This window comes from Erpetoichthys calabaricus, chromosome 1, assembly GCF_900747795.2.
Source record: "Erpetoichthys calabaricus chromosome 1, fErpCal1.3, whole genome shotgun sequence".
NCBI lineage: Eukaryota > Metazoa > Chordata > Cladistia > Polypteriformes > Polypteridae > Erpetoichthys > Erpetoichthys calabaricus.
In genome coordinates, this window is record NC_041394.2 from 286,461,850 (window position 1) to 286,479,692 (window position 17,843).

At 35.3% G+C, this 17,843-nt stretch overlaps 2 protein-coding genes across 4 annotated transcripts in view; one reads left to right on the plus strand and one right to left on the minus strand.

Annotated features, from left to right (window-relative positions):
• LOC114662582 (NADH-cytochrome b5 reductase 3-like) overlaps nt 1-17,843 on the plus strand; it is a 1,047,486-nt gene that overhangs the window by 714,305 nt on the left and 315,338 nt on the right. The window lies entirely within an intron of this gene.
• Nucleotides 1-17,843, minus strand: part of rfx4 (regulatory factor X, 4) — a 99,549-nt gene that overhangs the window by 77,855 nt on the left and 3,851 nt on the right. For both annotated transcript variants that reach the window (XM_051934527.1, XM_051934522.1), the window contains exon 2: nt 9,666-9,752. In XM_051934527.1, coding sequence (XP_051790487.1) covers nt 9,666-9,752 — 87 coding nt within the window. The remainder of the gene's footprint in view (nt 1-9,665; nt 9,753-17,843) is intronic.

Below are 17,843 nucleotides of genomic sequence, written 5' to 3' on the forward strand. Positions count from 1 at the left end.
TGTACAGAATTAATACTGTTTAAGGAGGTACAGATCAATTTAATTAATCTAAAAAGTCAGAGAACAACTAGAATCATATCAAGAGTCACAAGTTATTACCATATGATATGTATTCTGAAATCTTTTTCCTGAAAATTATTTTACTCCCATGGTAAATTTATTAATCCTCATTCAGCAGACTTCCTTTTGATCACAAAGCCTAGACCTTCTTAGAAACTCATCAAGTTAAGACAATTTCACACAAATATTACAAAACATTTTTCTTCACACAGAGAACCATTGACATATGAAATAAGTTACCAAGTGGTGTAGTAGACAGTAGGATTTTAAGGATCTTCAAACCTCAGCTTAATGTTATTTTGAAAGTATTGGGCAGGCAGGATTGGTGTACTGAATTACCTGTTCTTCTCAAAATTGTTTTAACGTTCTAATTCGGAGAATAAACAAGATTACTGTGGACAATTGTGCCTGTACCTACTTGACTTCTAAACTTTGGAATGATCTTTCAGAAAATGTCTCATCCGTCTTTATGCTGAAAAGAAGTCTGATAGCTCTGCTCCTGCTAGACTTGCTGGTGTGAATGTATATGATGCATGATTATTTATTGCGTTTTAAATATACACTTGAAGTCAGCTGTTTTTCTTTTGAACTTCTACGTTGGCATCCTTGACCAAAATTCTTGTAGTATCTTAGGGGCTCGACTTCATAGAAAAACAAAAGAAGGGGAGACTTTACACAGTAATCTCATAAATGACGTCATATGAGTATGTGGTAAGCACAATACGTGCATATATTTAACATTTAATTCAAATAATCTTCAGTATATAACTAATAGCTCTGCTTTTTGTATATCCCTCTGTTTTATGTCACTTTTATTCAATGTTCTTATAAAATATGAAAGTATCACGTAATGGAGATTTAGTGAGCAAGTGTATGCAACCTTAATTTCTGGCATTGTGATTTTAAATGATTCAAGAAGTTTTAAATATAATAATGGCAACATGTGACAAAATATAATTTGCCCTTTTGGTTATCCAGGTATTATTTATTCATTTGTAGACACTATTCAGTGCACAATATTTGAACATGAATTCTTATGTTATTATGGGCCACACAATAACTTGCTGTAGGCCTCTATTTAAATTGTTAGCCAAACAGGTACCTTATGATGATGGCGACAGTCTAGCTATAATTTTACCAAGGCAGCTGCGTAACATGTACATTTCATTTAAATTAATGAAATAAATGGATAAACTTAATCACACTTCAATATCATTGAATTTTGTGATTTTATCATTTTTAAACATTCACCCCAATTTCTGTTTAGGGGGTGCAAAATCACAATTTCTCCTCAGGGATTAATAGAGTGTTCCAAATACCAAAAAATATAAATATCTACTTGTATCCTCGTTTATGCAAATAATGCAATGCAATTATCCAATCAATGCACAACTTTAGAGTTTTTTCAGTGACAGGAGGAGTATGGGTAGCTTTTTTAGTGTGGTCTTCCTCATAACCAGACCTTTTTAGAAGCCAAGTATAGTGCATTATGGGATTTGGAAGACCATGTTTAGATAATCAGATGTTAAGACAAAACATTGCTGGCACATGAAAATAATATTAAACAATATAATTGGAGGGTTGTATTGATACGTGTTCATAAGTCAGAGTCTGCATTATTTGAAAAAAAAAAAAAGGTGCCTCACCAGATGTTTCACCTTCATCTAGTTCGCCTAATGGTTAGAGCGCAGCCCTGCTACAATGGACAGGCGTCCAGTCAAAAGTTGTCTCATGCCTTAAATAGGCTTTGATTGCATAAAGAGGGTTTAAAACTGAATGAATGGCAATTATTTTTCCTGCTATCCTTGCTATTATTTCCCTTATGTCCTTCTCACCTTGTGAATCTCCATATACATTATATCATATTTCATTTGAACCTTTACTCTTTTAAACTTAATATTGTGTTATAGTTATAGCTACTCAACCATTTTCAGAACTTCACTCAACATGTTACAGTGTCAAAGGGAGAACAAGCATACCAGTTGGCATATCTTGTAGTATGTTTGTTGGCCATCATAAGCTGCATTTGAGATCAACAAGCAATGGACTGATTCCCATCATGCCCTAGTGCTTTTTACTATTCTGTACTATCAAAAACAAGGACATTTAATGCCAATCTAACATGAACATTTTTTAAATGTTGTACCATTGAGGCTTACCTAATTTATTGCCAAGGATATTCAGGATTCTAGTGCTAATATATATATAAAACATATAAGAATGTTGAGGTTAACTGAAGCCATTTTAATGAGAAGAATGCAAACCAAAAAGAAATATTCCTTAAGAGGGATAAGTTCACACAAAATCAGCCATGAGCTCAGCAACAAATCCAAGTTTGTAAAGAGAACAACATAAACCCAGAATATAGGCAAAAAGTCATAAACTAGTGGAAAGTAGAACAATAAACTGAAACTAAATTCATAAATGAAGAATTAAACACCAAAGACCCAAAAAGCACTACATTACAGAAGCTCAAGTAAAATACACAAGGCTCGATGAAGGCCTCTGAGGAACCCCTGATTTTCATTTCTCCTATCCTCCGTCAAGTGCCTTGCTGCACAGTTGGTGTTGGGCTAGGGGAAAAGGTAACCAAAAAATAAAAGACAAGGTTGAGTTCCAGCCCAGTCTTAGCTTCATACCTTCATAATATACTTGTCCCTGATGAATTCACTGACAAGAAATTCTTGCCTACTTGTAGACAATGTGAGGAACATCTTTTTCACTAAAAGATCAATCTTCATGGCCCTGGGGCCCAACCTTACTGAAAAGTTCATTTATTTCTAGTAACATTGGAGAACACTGCAAGGATATTTCAGATTTAATAGTTTCATAAAGTGAATCTACATAAAGAAAGTCTACAATGATCTTATTTATGCTTTAAATACCAAAAAATATGCACAAAAGAGAATGATTATCAACACCAAGTTAGTGATCAAAAATTGTTTAAAACTATAAAATTATTGCTCATCATAGAAAACCTATTTCCCACATTGCTCTATAAAATATACGATATTCACACAATCTTTATCCATTTCTTATGTATTAGAATGTGCAATCATTTTATATTATTTATTATCTGGAACCATAATAACATCTTTTGACTTCCTTTGCCATCTTCTGCATTTACTGTTGTAAGGGCTCCAGGGAATGAATTGTGAGGAAAGATTAAAAGAGATGAGCCATTTTAGTTTAAGCAAAAGAAGATTATGAGGAGACATGGCTGAAGTGTTTAAAATTATGAAGTGAAATAGTACAGTGGATCGAAACTGTTATCTTAAAATGAGTTCATCAAGAACACGGGGACACGGTTGGAAACTTTTTTGTAGCAGAAATGTTCACAGTACACATGATGGTTTCTCCCTTATGCATTACTGACACTGAGATTAACAAACTAATTTAGAAACTTGTTAAAAATTTCACACAAACACGAGGAAGTTTTTCCTTTCACAGACAGCCATAGACCCTTGGAATAAGCTACCAAGTAGTGTGGTAGACAGTAAGACTTTAGGGACTTTCAAAACTCAACATGATGTTATTTTAAAAGAATTAATTGGACAGGACTGGCCAGTTTTGTTGGGTTGAATGGCCTGTTGTCAAGATTGTTCTACAGTTATAATGAACGTAGAAAACGCTAACATTCACTTCAGTTTGTTATATAGTTAAAGAATGAAAGTTTTGATTTTTGATCTTATAATTACTATGCAATGACTGTTGAAAATAAATAGTTTAACTGCTTTGATTCCAACAATATCTTTTCAATTAGTTTTTAAGTTATGTGGTGCATTTTAAATAACACACCACCACAACATACTTCAAGTGATGCAATGGTATTGTTCAAAGCAACAATATAACAAATAATTTATCAATCTAGGAAAATTATAAATAAAATATTAAAAAATTAGATATCACATTACACAAAATGACATGAGAGATTACAGGGACATATTAAATATTTTTACCTCATCTACGTTCACATATATATGCTGTAAAACTGCTTAAAATAAAATGAAACCATGAAAATCTGCCCATATCAAGGTAATGCTGTAATAAAACATAATATTTTGTGATGGATTTCTGTGGAATCCATTTATAAATTAAGGTGTGCAAATACTGTGTTTTTGAAGCCTTCAGAATACCTCTTTTGCTTTTGTGTTGATTGTTGGTATCTTTTTTTAAATTTGGTGTGTTTTGCTGACTTTAGGACATATGACTCTGTCAGTTAATGTCTTCACCCTCAAATGTGTAATTTCAGACCATGCATGATTAATTCAAGCAATCCGCCTCCTCTTGAATTCCGATGGTTTGTTCTTATTATTGTACTATTCAGCATGTTTTTCACCCTAAAGACTCCATGTTATTTTACCATAGACAGACTGCAGTTTCAGCGAGAACTGATAGATATTATTGTATGAATTGCTGTTTTCTTTGCACTGGAAGGACTGATGTTTTATAACCACATAATGAAGATGAGTAAGAAAATGATTGATTGGTCGTTTACTTCATGATATGGATGTTGGGGTAGATAATGGCTAATGAAATTAAACCTTGTCCTATAGCTTGCCTATATACACAGAATTTCTGCCAAACGCTTTGCTTACATATGGCATCTCATTTTGCATTGTGTACTATATATTGACTGCAACACATAAACATGCATCTTCTCACTACTTTAAAATCTGTCAGACATTAATTGCAAGCTACTAAAGGGGCCCAGTTGTAGAGCATCAGGTGATATTTGTTTTTTGACCCCACCATTTGCCTATTTGTGGTAGTGGGGTCCCGTAGTACATGTATTCAATGAACAAATAAAATAAACACAGAGCCGTCAATCCATTAAGCGATATAAGGGGCTGCCGAGAGTGCTGTCATTTGATTTGTGCCATTTCTTAAAGTTAAGGGACACACGGTCCAGACACCACGTCAGACAGGTAGTTGGTGATACGGAGTGGGTGCTATTACCCACTGGGCTCTACTTATTAAAGTAAAAGTAAGCAACGTCTGTTCATCAAGTGGAGCATGTTCTCCTTAAAGTCAGAGATACATACTGTATATAAAAAGGGACGCTGTTTGTGGTACTGAAGTGACATGCTCTGGACACTGAGAGGGAACTAGGTCATTGAAATCTAATAATACTGAGAACCTGCTATGGACAAAGAGCGATGAAAAGCATTCACCCCACCTAGGGCACCAAATGGGCTTTGAATGACAAGACATTTACACTATAATTTAGCACTAAACAGCTCATAAATTACTAACTACATTATTAGTACCTTCTGCTAAAATGTTAATGTTTATATTACCTAATAGAATACCACAAATTATAACAACAAACAAGAATCAGAGAAGCAAGAAACTAATCATCAAAATCTAATCACACACCCAAAGCTAAAGTGAAAAGAAACAAAGTAGAAAGTTCTTCTCATTAACTAGTTTCAGTTACCAGTAACTACACAAAACATGGTATTGTTTTTTTTTTTTGTTAATCTGAATGCTTAGAACAGCAGCGTAAACCCTTGGGAAAAGGCAGTTAACTGCTGATACCACGGAGCGTGGCCTTCTGTCTTTTCAGTGGAGGACTGGAAGGTGACAAAACATAGCACACTGAGTTAAGATGCTGGAAGTGTAATGCTCTCAAATTAAATAGAGAGTCAAAGTATTGGACAGGTCAAGAGAAGAGCAGGAGATGAAATACTTTTAAGGAACAAACAGTTACAAAGTTAGACAACAGGCAAAAAAAGAAGAAGCAAACATAGAGCTGATCATCAAAAAGCAAAATGCAAGGCAAAGATTGAGACTGAAAAAACAAAATTAGAAAAACTCAAATTTATTTTTGATGATGTGTTGAAAACATTTTTAAAATATGTCAATGATCTCTTAGAATAAGCATGCTGGGCCTGTGATTGCTGTTCTTATGCTATTAATTGTTCTGTCATATTAAAAACTTAAATGGTGTTTTTCTACTCATCTGCCTCTTCTTTTCTTTCTTTTGGATGGGAGTTAAATCTTGTTTTTTTCCCTTTGTATTTCTATGTTCTTTTTCTGTATTAATTGATATGGTTGTGTCTGTTATGTTACTATTATTTGTTTGATTGAGTGGTATGTCAATGTAATGTTCTGTCTTTCAGAAATTCAAAAATATAAGAAAAACAAAAGTTCTGGTTATCTAGTGATCCATTACATTTTTTTAACTAATTGCTAACTAAAGACTTATAGATGTACTGATTTTATCCATAAATTTGGATGAACTGAACTACCAACAAGCAGTGCAACTCCTTTATCATGGGCCCAGCATAAGATGTGGCAACAGTAAACAACATGGCTGCCACCATGAAATAAAACTCTAGAAAGAGCAACAACCAAAAGCAATATCTGAAAAAAAAAATGGTGCAGCAAAGACATCAAGCTGTAACATTATATATTTATAATAATCAGAAACATGCAAAGAAAATAAACAAAATGAATTTAGGATAAATTCATGTATATAAAAAACAAAATTTATGACAAGAAGCACCTGGAAGCAGAACCAGCCTAGTAAGGTTGAATGTATAAAACGGCCCTGTCTATTCTGGTTCCATGATGGGGAGCAAAGAGAAGGAGAATAAGAGAAAGGAGCCTGACCATACTACAGTCATAGCTTTGGATTAATGATCGTACCGTATTGTATGTCTACTGTGTATAATCAGTACACTTTGCTGGTTATATAACAATCTTAAACCCACTCAATCCAACTTTCAGTAGATTCAAGGGGGCTACAGCCTAACAGCACTGGGCACAATGTGAGAAAGGCCAAAGCAGACACTATTTGGAGTAGAAAGGTGAACAATAAGCCTAACCTTTGCCATAGGGCACCTACTGTATGTAGATATTCAACTCTGTAATGAAGGCTCATTTCAGAATCCGCACTGACCAGTAAGCTTCAAGAACTGCTGTTCAGACTGCTAACCATTTACTTCACTGAGCCATCAAGTACAAGAATTCCAATAAAAACTCGTCAATATAATAAAATCAACAAAGCAAGAGTGCAGCTCTCCTAAAAATCCACAGTAGCTTGAAGTAACCCTGAAAAATTTTAATCACAATTATCAAGCCAACTAAAAAAACTTACATTTTAAAACTACAAACAACATTACAAGGTACAACTAGGCGCAAGAGCATTCATTTTGCAGACTCCAGTTTGTGCACCATATGCCATATTGTTGTGATAGTACAAGTGATCTTGTTCTTTCAGTGACTTGTAAAAACTATGGAAAATGGAAAATAAAGAACAACAAGTATAAAGCAGCTCTTCAGTATGCATCTAAATGTGAATACCTTTGGAACACAACAAATGGACCTAAGAAGAGAGTTTTAGAGAAAGGAGCTAGGTTTTCTGATTGGAATGAGGTAAGATGGAAGCAAACAGAAGGTTGCAACCAGAAAATGATCTATAGACTGTATGGGAAAAACACAATGTCTATCAAAAGGAAGAGGTCAGGGGCTTTTATATTCCCCCAAGTAGCTCTGACAAAGATATTTATTTTAAAGTGAATCTTATACATAAGTGCCAGGTGTTGTGTCCTGTCATCTTATATAAATAACAAAATATGGGCATTAAACCATAGAACAACTGCAACAAGAATAGGCCATTCAACCCAACAAGCGCATCCTGTTCACCTAGATTCTCCTCAGCAACAACTACTAGAACATTAGAATAATTCCAGCAAGAACAGGCCATTCAGCCCACATTAAACAACACTCCTAAAAATGACATCAAAATTATAAACTCAAAAACAAATTAAAAATTCAAACATGAAATGGACTGAATATAGGTTGCAAAAAAAGCTGAATGAACATTAATCAAAAATGTGGTTTAGAGTTACACAGCCAATTATATTAATTCTCTTGACAGGTTTACATTAGAAGTGATGGAAATATCTGTTTTTATTATTCAGTAACAGATTTTTAGAGATGATTCCATATTTGGCAGGAAGCTAGTGTAGAAGAACCGGGTACATGGTAATATTGTTACAATGTTTTTAGCAAGTTAAACTATAATCTTGTGTAACCTGTTAATTCTTTATGCAGCAAAACAAGAAAGAGATTTTAAGGTTTCTTTACTTCTCCTTCTTGCCTGAAGAAGGGGCCTGAGTTGCCTCGAAAGCTTGCATATTGTAATCTTTTTAGTTAGCCAATAAAAGGTGTCATTTTCCTTGGCTTTTCTTTACTTCTCCTAATATGCAGATTTTGCAGTTTACAAGTGACTGCTTCTTTGTCACTATCCTTCTATTTTAATTTTGACTTTTTCATTGAAAAATTTTAAGAGCACACTAGCTTCTGATCACTTTGCCCCACTGACATTTCCAAAATGCTATGTGAAGAAGCACTCCTCACAACTGAAAGTGGCTGTGTGACTCCCTGCTACAGCAAAAAGCTGTCAAGTGGCTGCAGTTATTTGACTGTTGGGGTCTGTCAAGGTCCTGTCAATTTTGTGAGGTAGCCATGCCATGTTCAAAACAATACCCATCCCTGTTCTTTTTTTTGCTACTTACAGCAGACAGTTTAGTTTTGTTTAATCATGACCTGTCATTACACAAACAATAAATTTCATGAGTAGGCCTTAGTTTCCCATGACATGCATTGAATAATGGATGAAAAATGTACAAGTACATATACAGTATGTGCACATTTACCAGTGCATGCATGTCTAACTCATAATATCTGAAGAGCAGTAGAAATACAGAGCATTTGCATTCAGGAGGTACAGTACATTTTCATAGAATCAAAGATTCTTTGGTTTTCCAACCTAAGGAGCTGGAAGACTATACAAACACAATCAGGTACAAGACAGAGTTTCAGTCTCTTTCAGGACACACTCAAACACTCACTCTGGAGTAAAGAGCGTCTTTAAGACATGGGAAGTTCCTTCCACCAATTAGAGAAGTGCTGGCAATGCCCTATGCCACAGGCAGTAATCCTGTGGTGGCTACCTTTGCTGGGAACGGTCATTTGATCAGTTGCATCATTGGTGAGGATAGGGGCTTCCGGGGCTTTAGCTCCTGATCTAATTTGTCCAGCCCCTGATCTTCAAGGGAAGCCCACCACATCCTGTCTCATGAGCTTTGGTGTCAGGCCCCTAATCTTTGAGAGCCCAGCCACCCCTTCCTGCCATTACACTCTTAGATAAGCATGGAAAAGTTGCTCAAACCTCAACCCAAACCCACCACTACCCCCTCAGGGTTTTGACTAGTGGCATTAAAAGAAGGGTGCTAAGCTCCTGATAAGTGGTAAAGCTAGCAATGACCCAGGTCTTGGCCACTCACAGTAGGCCTGCCTGACTTCAGTGATCCTGTTATTCAGGAAGAGAACATATCTCTATCCATGCCTTGCCATTACTTGTTCCACATGAATACTGCATATGGCAGAATACAATTCTAATTTAAGAAGAAAATTAACTGGTCTCATATAAAAAGAAAACGGGCCCATTTTTAGAAGAAGTAACTGTGTTTAAAAAAGTGACCATCTTCTGGACTGAAAGTACAACCCATCGTTTAGACAGCTGCCTTCTGGAAGGCTTTCATGTGGTTTCTCCCAAAGATTGTTAAAATTCAATGACTCATGGTACTTACTTTCATCATTGGACATATTCCCCAGTGATGTATGACTTGAGTAACGTTTGCTTTCGCTTTCGCTGAGACATCGTTCAATCCAGCTCTCTGAGGAAAGAAGACAAAGAAGTCAAAGAGCTTTGGTTTTATCTGGCAATGCAGAGCCACACTAAAAAAATGAATTACAGCAAGAAAACATTACTAAATAAAGTTGCCTTCCACATAGTCAAGAGCAGTTTCACATAAATAATCATTAATTGTTTAGGAGTGTACTTTATTATTTAATTTATAATTCCATCCCAAACAGTGGCTGGGAGAATATTGAATTCATGAAACAACTTAAAACAGCCAAATACATCTGAAGAAAAAGGTTTTTAAAAAAATTAAGAGACAAGCACGAGAAGGTTGGTCGAGAAGAATTTAATAAAGCTTAGACTAATGGTGATCTAAAAAGAGGAGATACTGGCTTTCCTGGCCATATTGTACCAAACAATCCAATTCAAGAACTTCCTGAAAGTACCAAAACATCATGACATACTGTACAAGAGACGTCTCTCCACCCTTATCACCAACAGTCTGTCTTTGTAGATGTAAACCCTTGATGGTGGACTTTCCAGCCTACTAAGCTAAAGAAATACTCATCTATTGCTGTTCACTGCTGAGGTCTCAGCATCACTGTTCAACTTGACAGTAAAGCTTTGTTTAACTTAAAAGAAATTGAATGTTCTGTTATATCATGTTGTGGAACAGAAATCAGTCATACAAAGTAATGCAATATCTATTTATTCCATTACAGTCCATATATTATACTGTTTTCCTGTTTTCTTGTGATATATTTATTTTAGGCATGGTCTTCTGCTCCATCAAACCTCCATTACTCTTATTGCTGCATGTGATTGCTCTTGTGTAGAACGCTATAGCTTCATTCCTTTGCTAACTCCATACACTGTGACCTCAGATAAATGATGAAAATTTTTTCTTTAGAGTCACCTCCAGTTTTTTCCAGCGGAACCACCATGACTTAATGCTGTCTCCAGCATGACAGCTACTGAAGAATGATGATTATGTTATTGGTGCGCATTAATCTTTCATTCATATGAGCTTCACCAAATCAAATTCCATGTACATGATATTTTTAAAACAATACAGTATTTTACTTCATTTGAATATTGGGTACAACTAAAAGGATCCTGCTGGGTCCCTCGTTGCTCTCAGTCCTTTCGGAGCTCAGGTTAGCACTGTCCTCTATCTAAACTAAATGTAACTCTCTCAGTGGTCATTAGTATTCAGCTGTCTCTCTCCAGCATGTCTCCTGGGTTCTTCTCTCCCAGTATCGCTTAAACGTTTCAATGCCCAGTATACCAGTGGATACACAACAGTAACTACAAACTGTAATGACCTTGGCTGGAAAAAGATACTGCACAATGAAACACTGGTAGCAAAGGCCAGGAGATGAAAAGTTTTCAAGGGCAAAACCAAAAAATATAGTCTGTAATGCAAGCACACCTTATAGCCAAAAAGGCCAAAATGCTAGTGAACAAAACTCAAAACATAAGGCCTAAAGTTTTTGTCAAAAAAGGCAGTAAAGGTCCTAACATTTACTAGAATTCTTTTACGTTGATCAGAAGAATGTTGTGTACAATTTATTCTTTGTGCAAAAGTTTGATCCAAAACTTCATAGAAAAGTTTGGAAGATGAACACTGTATTCCACCATCTTTTGTTATGGCGGCAAGGTGACATCAAATATCACACCCGCGTGAACTGCAGCAGATATTATCGCCACAAATAACAGGACTGCCATCATGCTCAACTACTATGAAATAGTAGTGATCATGTAAACAAAATAGTGTTAAAGAAATAAAAAATGAAAAATAAACAACATAGTAATAATCATACATGCACAAAATACCAGAACTCTGATGACTAGAAAATGCATTATTTTATAAGATTGTAAAATTAGGAAAATGCTCAAATCATAACAAGCATTGTCTAATGGGATATCCCTGCTTTGAAACAGGCCCTTACTTATCTCCTGGCCAGCTACTTCTAAACCTGCATCATTTATAGATCCTCCATTTCTGAATGACTTTCCATCTTTCTCCCAAATACCAGGACCTCCTTGACATGTAATATGCCAAAGTTTGCACTTTCTAAACAGATGGAACACCACCCCTGTTTTCTCACGTATAAATAAAACCAAATCAAGCATCTTAAATTAGCCACAAGAGAAAGCGATTATTTTTTATACTTATTTATTTATTTATTTATTTATGTATTTGTGTGTGTGTGTCTTTAAGGTAAGTAACCCAATGCACTTCTTGTCTTTGCAAATTGTTCTTTCTTGTATTCTCTCCTTTCTTTACAGACAAAACTTCATATTAGTTTGCCTAGAGGAAATGATTTGATGATACTTTCAAACTGCAGCTCCAGCAGACCAATCCACCATAGAGGATAAAAAAAATATTTTGATTTTTGGATGGCACTGAAGAAGAAGAGATTATACAATTCTACAAATGATTTTCTGGTATAGTTGTCACCATACTTTATGGGAGTGGGCAGCACTCCACAAAGCATGGATTCCCCAAACTCTCCCCATCTTACTTCAATATGTTTATCTGTTTCTGGACACCCACTTCCAAAATAGTTACTTAGCACAAACTTTTTGTAAAACTGTTATGTTCTTTGCACTGGTTTATATTGCTGTCTGGACTGTTGGAAACTGATTAAAAACTTATTTAAGTAAAAAAGACTGGAATGCCAGCAGGTTTTCATTCTAACAACACACTCATCTGTTTGAAAGTACCTAATCTACAGAATCCTTGTGACTGCTACTTATTGTAGAAGATTTGAGAAGAAGGAAGCAATTTGTAAAACCACTAAAATGCTCCAACCACGTGAGTACATATTATCAGGGTTATTGTTTGCAAAATGTCAATGGCTGTTCTCATGGAGTATCATTGTGTCTGGGTGTGGTAGCCTCACTGTAGCAGACCCTCGCTGAAGGCTTACTTCTTTCTAGAGGTCCGTTCATACCATAATTGGCTACCTCAGGCTTTTACCCTGCCCCAGTAAAATATGAGGCCCACATCTCTCTCACTCTTCAATTGCAAACATTTTTCTTGGAAGCCAACTTTTCATTAAGCAGTTCATGCATTTTTGGAAAGTTCTATGTCCTAAGTCCGAAAAGGACCTTTGTGAGTTTCAGGAAATTTGGGGTGAATTAAATTGTTCTTCATATTTAGCATTGACTAATTATTTGCGCTGTAAGAGCAGCTATGTTTCTTTGATATAGCACAATCCCAGAACATTATTAGGATTTATCCCCTTCTGAAAGTTTAGAGCACAGACTTACTTGGATTGAAAAATGAAGACAGCGGTGAGGGTTTATGGTTCCTCTTGATGTTTTACAATCATATATTCAATATATAAACTAGAAGACTAGGGGGTGAGGTCCCCTTCTCCTTTCATGCAATAATCAGAGGCTGAATCAAATTAGATACACAAAAAATAAGGGGCTTGCCAACATTATTCTTGTACATTCCCAAAAAAAAGATCAGGGTTTAGTCACAATAAAACAGGGGCTAAAGCCTCTGTTTCCCACCTCATCTGGCCACTGGAAAGGTCTAACTTTCAATACTAATGATAACAACAATAATTAAACTAGCTGCTTCATTCTGAATATATACCAGAAGTAGAGATGGAATTGTAATACTCTAATATTTGCATGGGAAGGAAATTATGAAGGTAATAAATAAATGGGGTAAAAAATATGGTGGCCTTAAAATGAACCGACACCAAGTTGAAAGAGTTGCAAAATTTAATACCTCACAATCCTAGAATGCTTAAAGTACTGTAGGTTGAGAAAATCAGAGTCTGCTTTGGAAGATAATTTTATAACATATGTAAATAAAATTTTAAAAATTGTATTATCATCTAACAAGAATTCAAGAAAGCTGTAAGCAACTCAACTGTAGACATGAGAGGCATACCGTCATGTTCAAACGGGATGTAATGAAAGTCCTTTCAAACAGGTTTTGTTAAATGAGAGATGAAAAGTAAAAAATCTCTTTCTTTGGGGCAAAACAAAAGAATAGTTGTTGTTGCTAACTGTGGCTATTACGACTTTACATTGTTTCATAGACTCTTTCAGGACTAGACATAATAAAACTTACAACAAAACAAAAAAGCAAGCTAAATCTTCCCGAAATATTGTTTGTGTTGCCTGCATGAATGCTATTCTCTCACAGGGTCTTTTCTTCAACAAGTTAAGGTTCTGAAATTTGTTCGATGCAAGTGGCTTGTTATGTGTCATGGCTTCCATGATGTCACCGATCACATAAAGAAACAAATTAGCAATGGTTTGCCAGTCAAACACTGGACACCCTTACACAACATCAAATGGTAACTCACACGGAGTTAGTCCAGACTTGCTAATCATCAGGCTTATTAATGCATTCTTGTTTATCATACTGACATGTTGCAGGTTGTTGAGACATACAAGTAAAATGTTCATTGTCCTCTGTACATGTGACAATTTTACTTTGATTACTACTACTACATGACACAGGCCTCACATGTCGACTAACGTAGCAGCATCACAGCACCCAGACACACAAAATAGCAACACACAGGTAGGTAACCACTCAATATGACACAAAAACATAACTAAAATGAAAAAAATAAATAAATGAAGAATGTGCTCCTAACATATATTAACATATCATTTTTAGTCCATACAAGTCAATGACAATATTTAGCTCAGTGTGTCAGGCATACTGCAGTATTCTTCCCCAGTTTAATTTTTTCTTTATGTCTGTTCTCTCCTCCACTCCTTGCCTTTTTCTTGTACACATTTTGTTTATATTTTTCATTTTCCCCAGTCCCTTAGCCTCAGTTTTGACTTGTGTTTACAGGGCTTCATTGTCAGACAACTCTAGGATGCTGCGGTCATTCAGACTGAAGTTACTTGAGAGGGCCATTTAAGACAACTCACTTTCTGCAGCTCATCACAATGTTCTTCAGGCCATCTTTGTGCTTTCCCTATTGTGTATAGTTGTAGGCTTTTAAAAACTTAAAATTTGGCACAATCTCAATTCAAAACTCTGACCTTGAGTATTGAATTTTGTGTTCTGGTTCTAGTTTTACTCATTTCTGTTTTATGCCTTTTGTTATTTCTGTTTTTGTTAATTTAGTTCTCTGTTATTGTTACTAAGCTTATTTTTTAGTTATTTCTTTTTTGAATGCTGTTATTTATTCAACTGTTTTATTTACTGACAATTAAATCATATAATTTTAAGTTTTGTTATTTAAATCTGAATAATTTAAATTATATACTGGATTCCAGAGGATTTTGTTGTAGTTTTAGCCTACCATTTCAGGTATAAATCATTACAGAGTCATCACATTAGGGAGCAATTGTAATCATAAAACACTTGATCATATAAAACCAAACAACAGACTGTGGCACCCATTGAAATACAATAGTTGGTAATGAAAAAAATAAACTGCCAGGAACTTGTTCCATATTTCATATGCAGCATTAAAACAAAACTAATTTATGGAACTATTGAGGACTTGAAAGTAATACACTTGAGCAGAACATTACAGGCACTAAGCAGCAGCGATGAGCAAATTTGAAAAGAAAAAAAAATAATTTGCCATAAAACTGGTGATCTTGACAGTGCTATCTCAAGAGACTTGGATGAACTTAACAAAAAAATAAAAAATAAAAAGGGAGTAAAGAAAAAACAACTGAACTAACAAGTGGACTGGCATAATAGCTTATCCTATCACTGTGTGCATGCTCTAGATAGATAGATAGATAGATAGATAGATAGATAGATAGATAGATAGATAGATAGATAGATAGATAGATAGATAGATAGATAGATAGATAGATAGATAGATAGATAAAATATCTTCACTGAATTAAATAATAATGATAATAAAACATGCATAAAAAAGCCATCAATAAATGTGAAAAAATACCTTAATAATTTAATTTTGAAAAATATAACTCATCTTACATCCACAAAAGGACAACTTTAAATTCCTTCTTCTGCGCTACACATTGTAGACAGAGAGACCTTGTGAGTGAGCGGTTGAATCAATGCAATGTAACATGTGATCTCAATCAGCTTCTTCATTGGCACTTGTTATTTTCCGAGCCCCAGCAACTTTACAATTCAAGATCATCTCCAGTTATGTCCTGTCGTTTTTGCTGCAGACTGAACACAAAAGTCACCTATGCAGATGATCACACTGTTGTATGCTGTTGTTGTGTATCGTAACAGAATTGCAAGTCAAACACTGTTACACCAAGTCTTGCACACATAACATGTATGAGTCAAACATAGTAAATTCATGTAAATGATAAATTCACACAAGTTTTGGCTTAATTTGAAAAGAATGTCAGTTTTACTTAGCTACACAGATAGAGGAAGATGCTGTTATACCCCTATAAGCTACCATGTTAATGGAAGATTCTTAATGCTTTTCCATATTCATGTATTTAGACAAAAGAATGATTTCAGATTGTGGATAGACAGCTAGAAACATGAACTATTAGACAGAAAGGTATAAAGGCATATAGTTTTCTGAAAGTTACATTACATCACACACTCACATGTCCAATACAATAACAGAAACTTCTAGAAATGTAACCAAGACCCTTGAGCCTTAAACAAAACATCATATTCAAGAGCATTATTCTGTTTATGTGTGTATTATCAATTTTGTTCTATATTGTTTGAGTGAACGGTTTGCTTTGAATTTAACTAAAACGTTTAAAACAAAGACACTTGGACTGTGAAATAGTTTTAGGAGGTCATGTTAATTGCTCGAGATTTTGTAGTTATCTGCATTTTGAACTATTTTGGAAACCCTCAACAAATGTGGGTACACAGTAATATCTTCATTCTAAAAAAATCATTCATATGTTTTCTTAGAAAAATCCTAACTTTACCAATTGTCCAGTCATTACACCAAAATTCTCTAATAAAAAGCCTCATATTTTATTTTACCTTTTTCTTTCTAATTTTAAAAATAATGGCAAAAACTATCATTCATTTATTATTGGGAAGTTTTTACATGTGAAGACTTTGGGAAAGTTACACTTTATAAATGCCTTGAAGTGCCTTTTAAGAAAAGGCTTTTAGATTTGCGTATTTGATAGACGATCAAACAAGGAGATGCCACTGATAGGGCAGAATTGATGTTTTAAAAAAGGGTTCACTGTCATCCCAGGAAATGTATACTTAACACAAGTAATCTGCTTAGCAAACCCACTATTCCTACACCTGTTCATGCATATTACTTCTCCTAATTGTCTTGGCTGCAGTTTAAATGCTTACATTCAACAAGTAAACTTGTCTGAGCATGATAACAATTGACAGGATTGATTGAGAGATGGGGGGCTGTTGTTCTTCCTCTTTGAAATATTTGCACCTTAAACTGCAGGGCTCCTTCATTGTTGGGACACCAGAACACACACGTGCTCAAAGAACTCCTCACTCCTCTCAGTACCAGCTTGGGAGAAACAACTTCCCTTTGTTGATATCTAATTTCCTTTAAGAATTGGCGCAACTGGTGTCCTTTCTGGGGGCAGAATTGCAAACTCATAATATTTTGCTTATTCTTGTAGATCTTGTTCCCCGCAAGGGCTGTAACAACGGTTGCCATGGGAGCCGTTGTCACTGAGGGCGGTTGCCATGCCGACGCAATCGTCTCTACATCGGAAGGAAAAAGTTTGGAGACGTCGATGTCGGACGCTTTTCTCGGCGCATGGTGTGAACCTGTTTTTATGAATGTGACTTTGTGGCTAAGTCAATTCCATCACACCGACAAAGAAGACAAGCCTCTCGATCCAGGCACAGCTCGAAAGAATCACAAAACTTTAGAAAGCTAGTCGATAACCTCTCGAATGTTGAACCGTTTTGAAATGGTCAGATTTTAGGTACTACCGACGATAGGAAAAATTATGCAAATATGTAATGAAACTAAAACATGGTTTGCAGTACAAAACTGACACTGACAATCAAGCATAATTCGAGTTTAAAAATTGTTATTTAAAATCACTTTTAGCTTGTTTCTAACGGTACGCTTAGCGGGCAGTTTGAGCAGAATAAATGAACTTGATCAAAAACGAGGAAGTCGCACAGGGCAGCGTGAATCGGCGATCTGTCTTCTTTTACACGGAT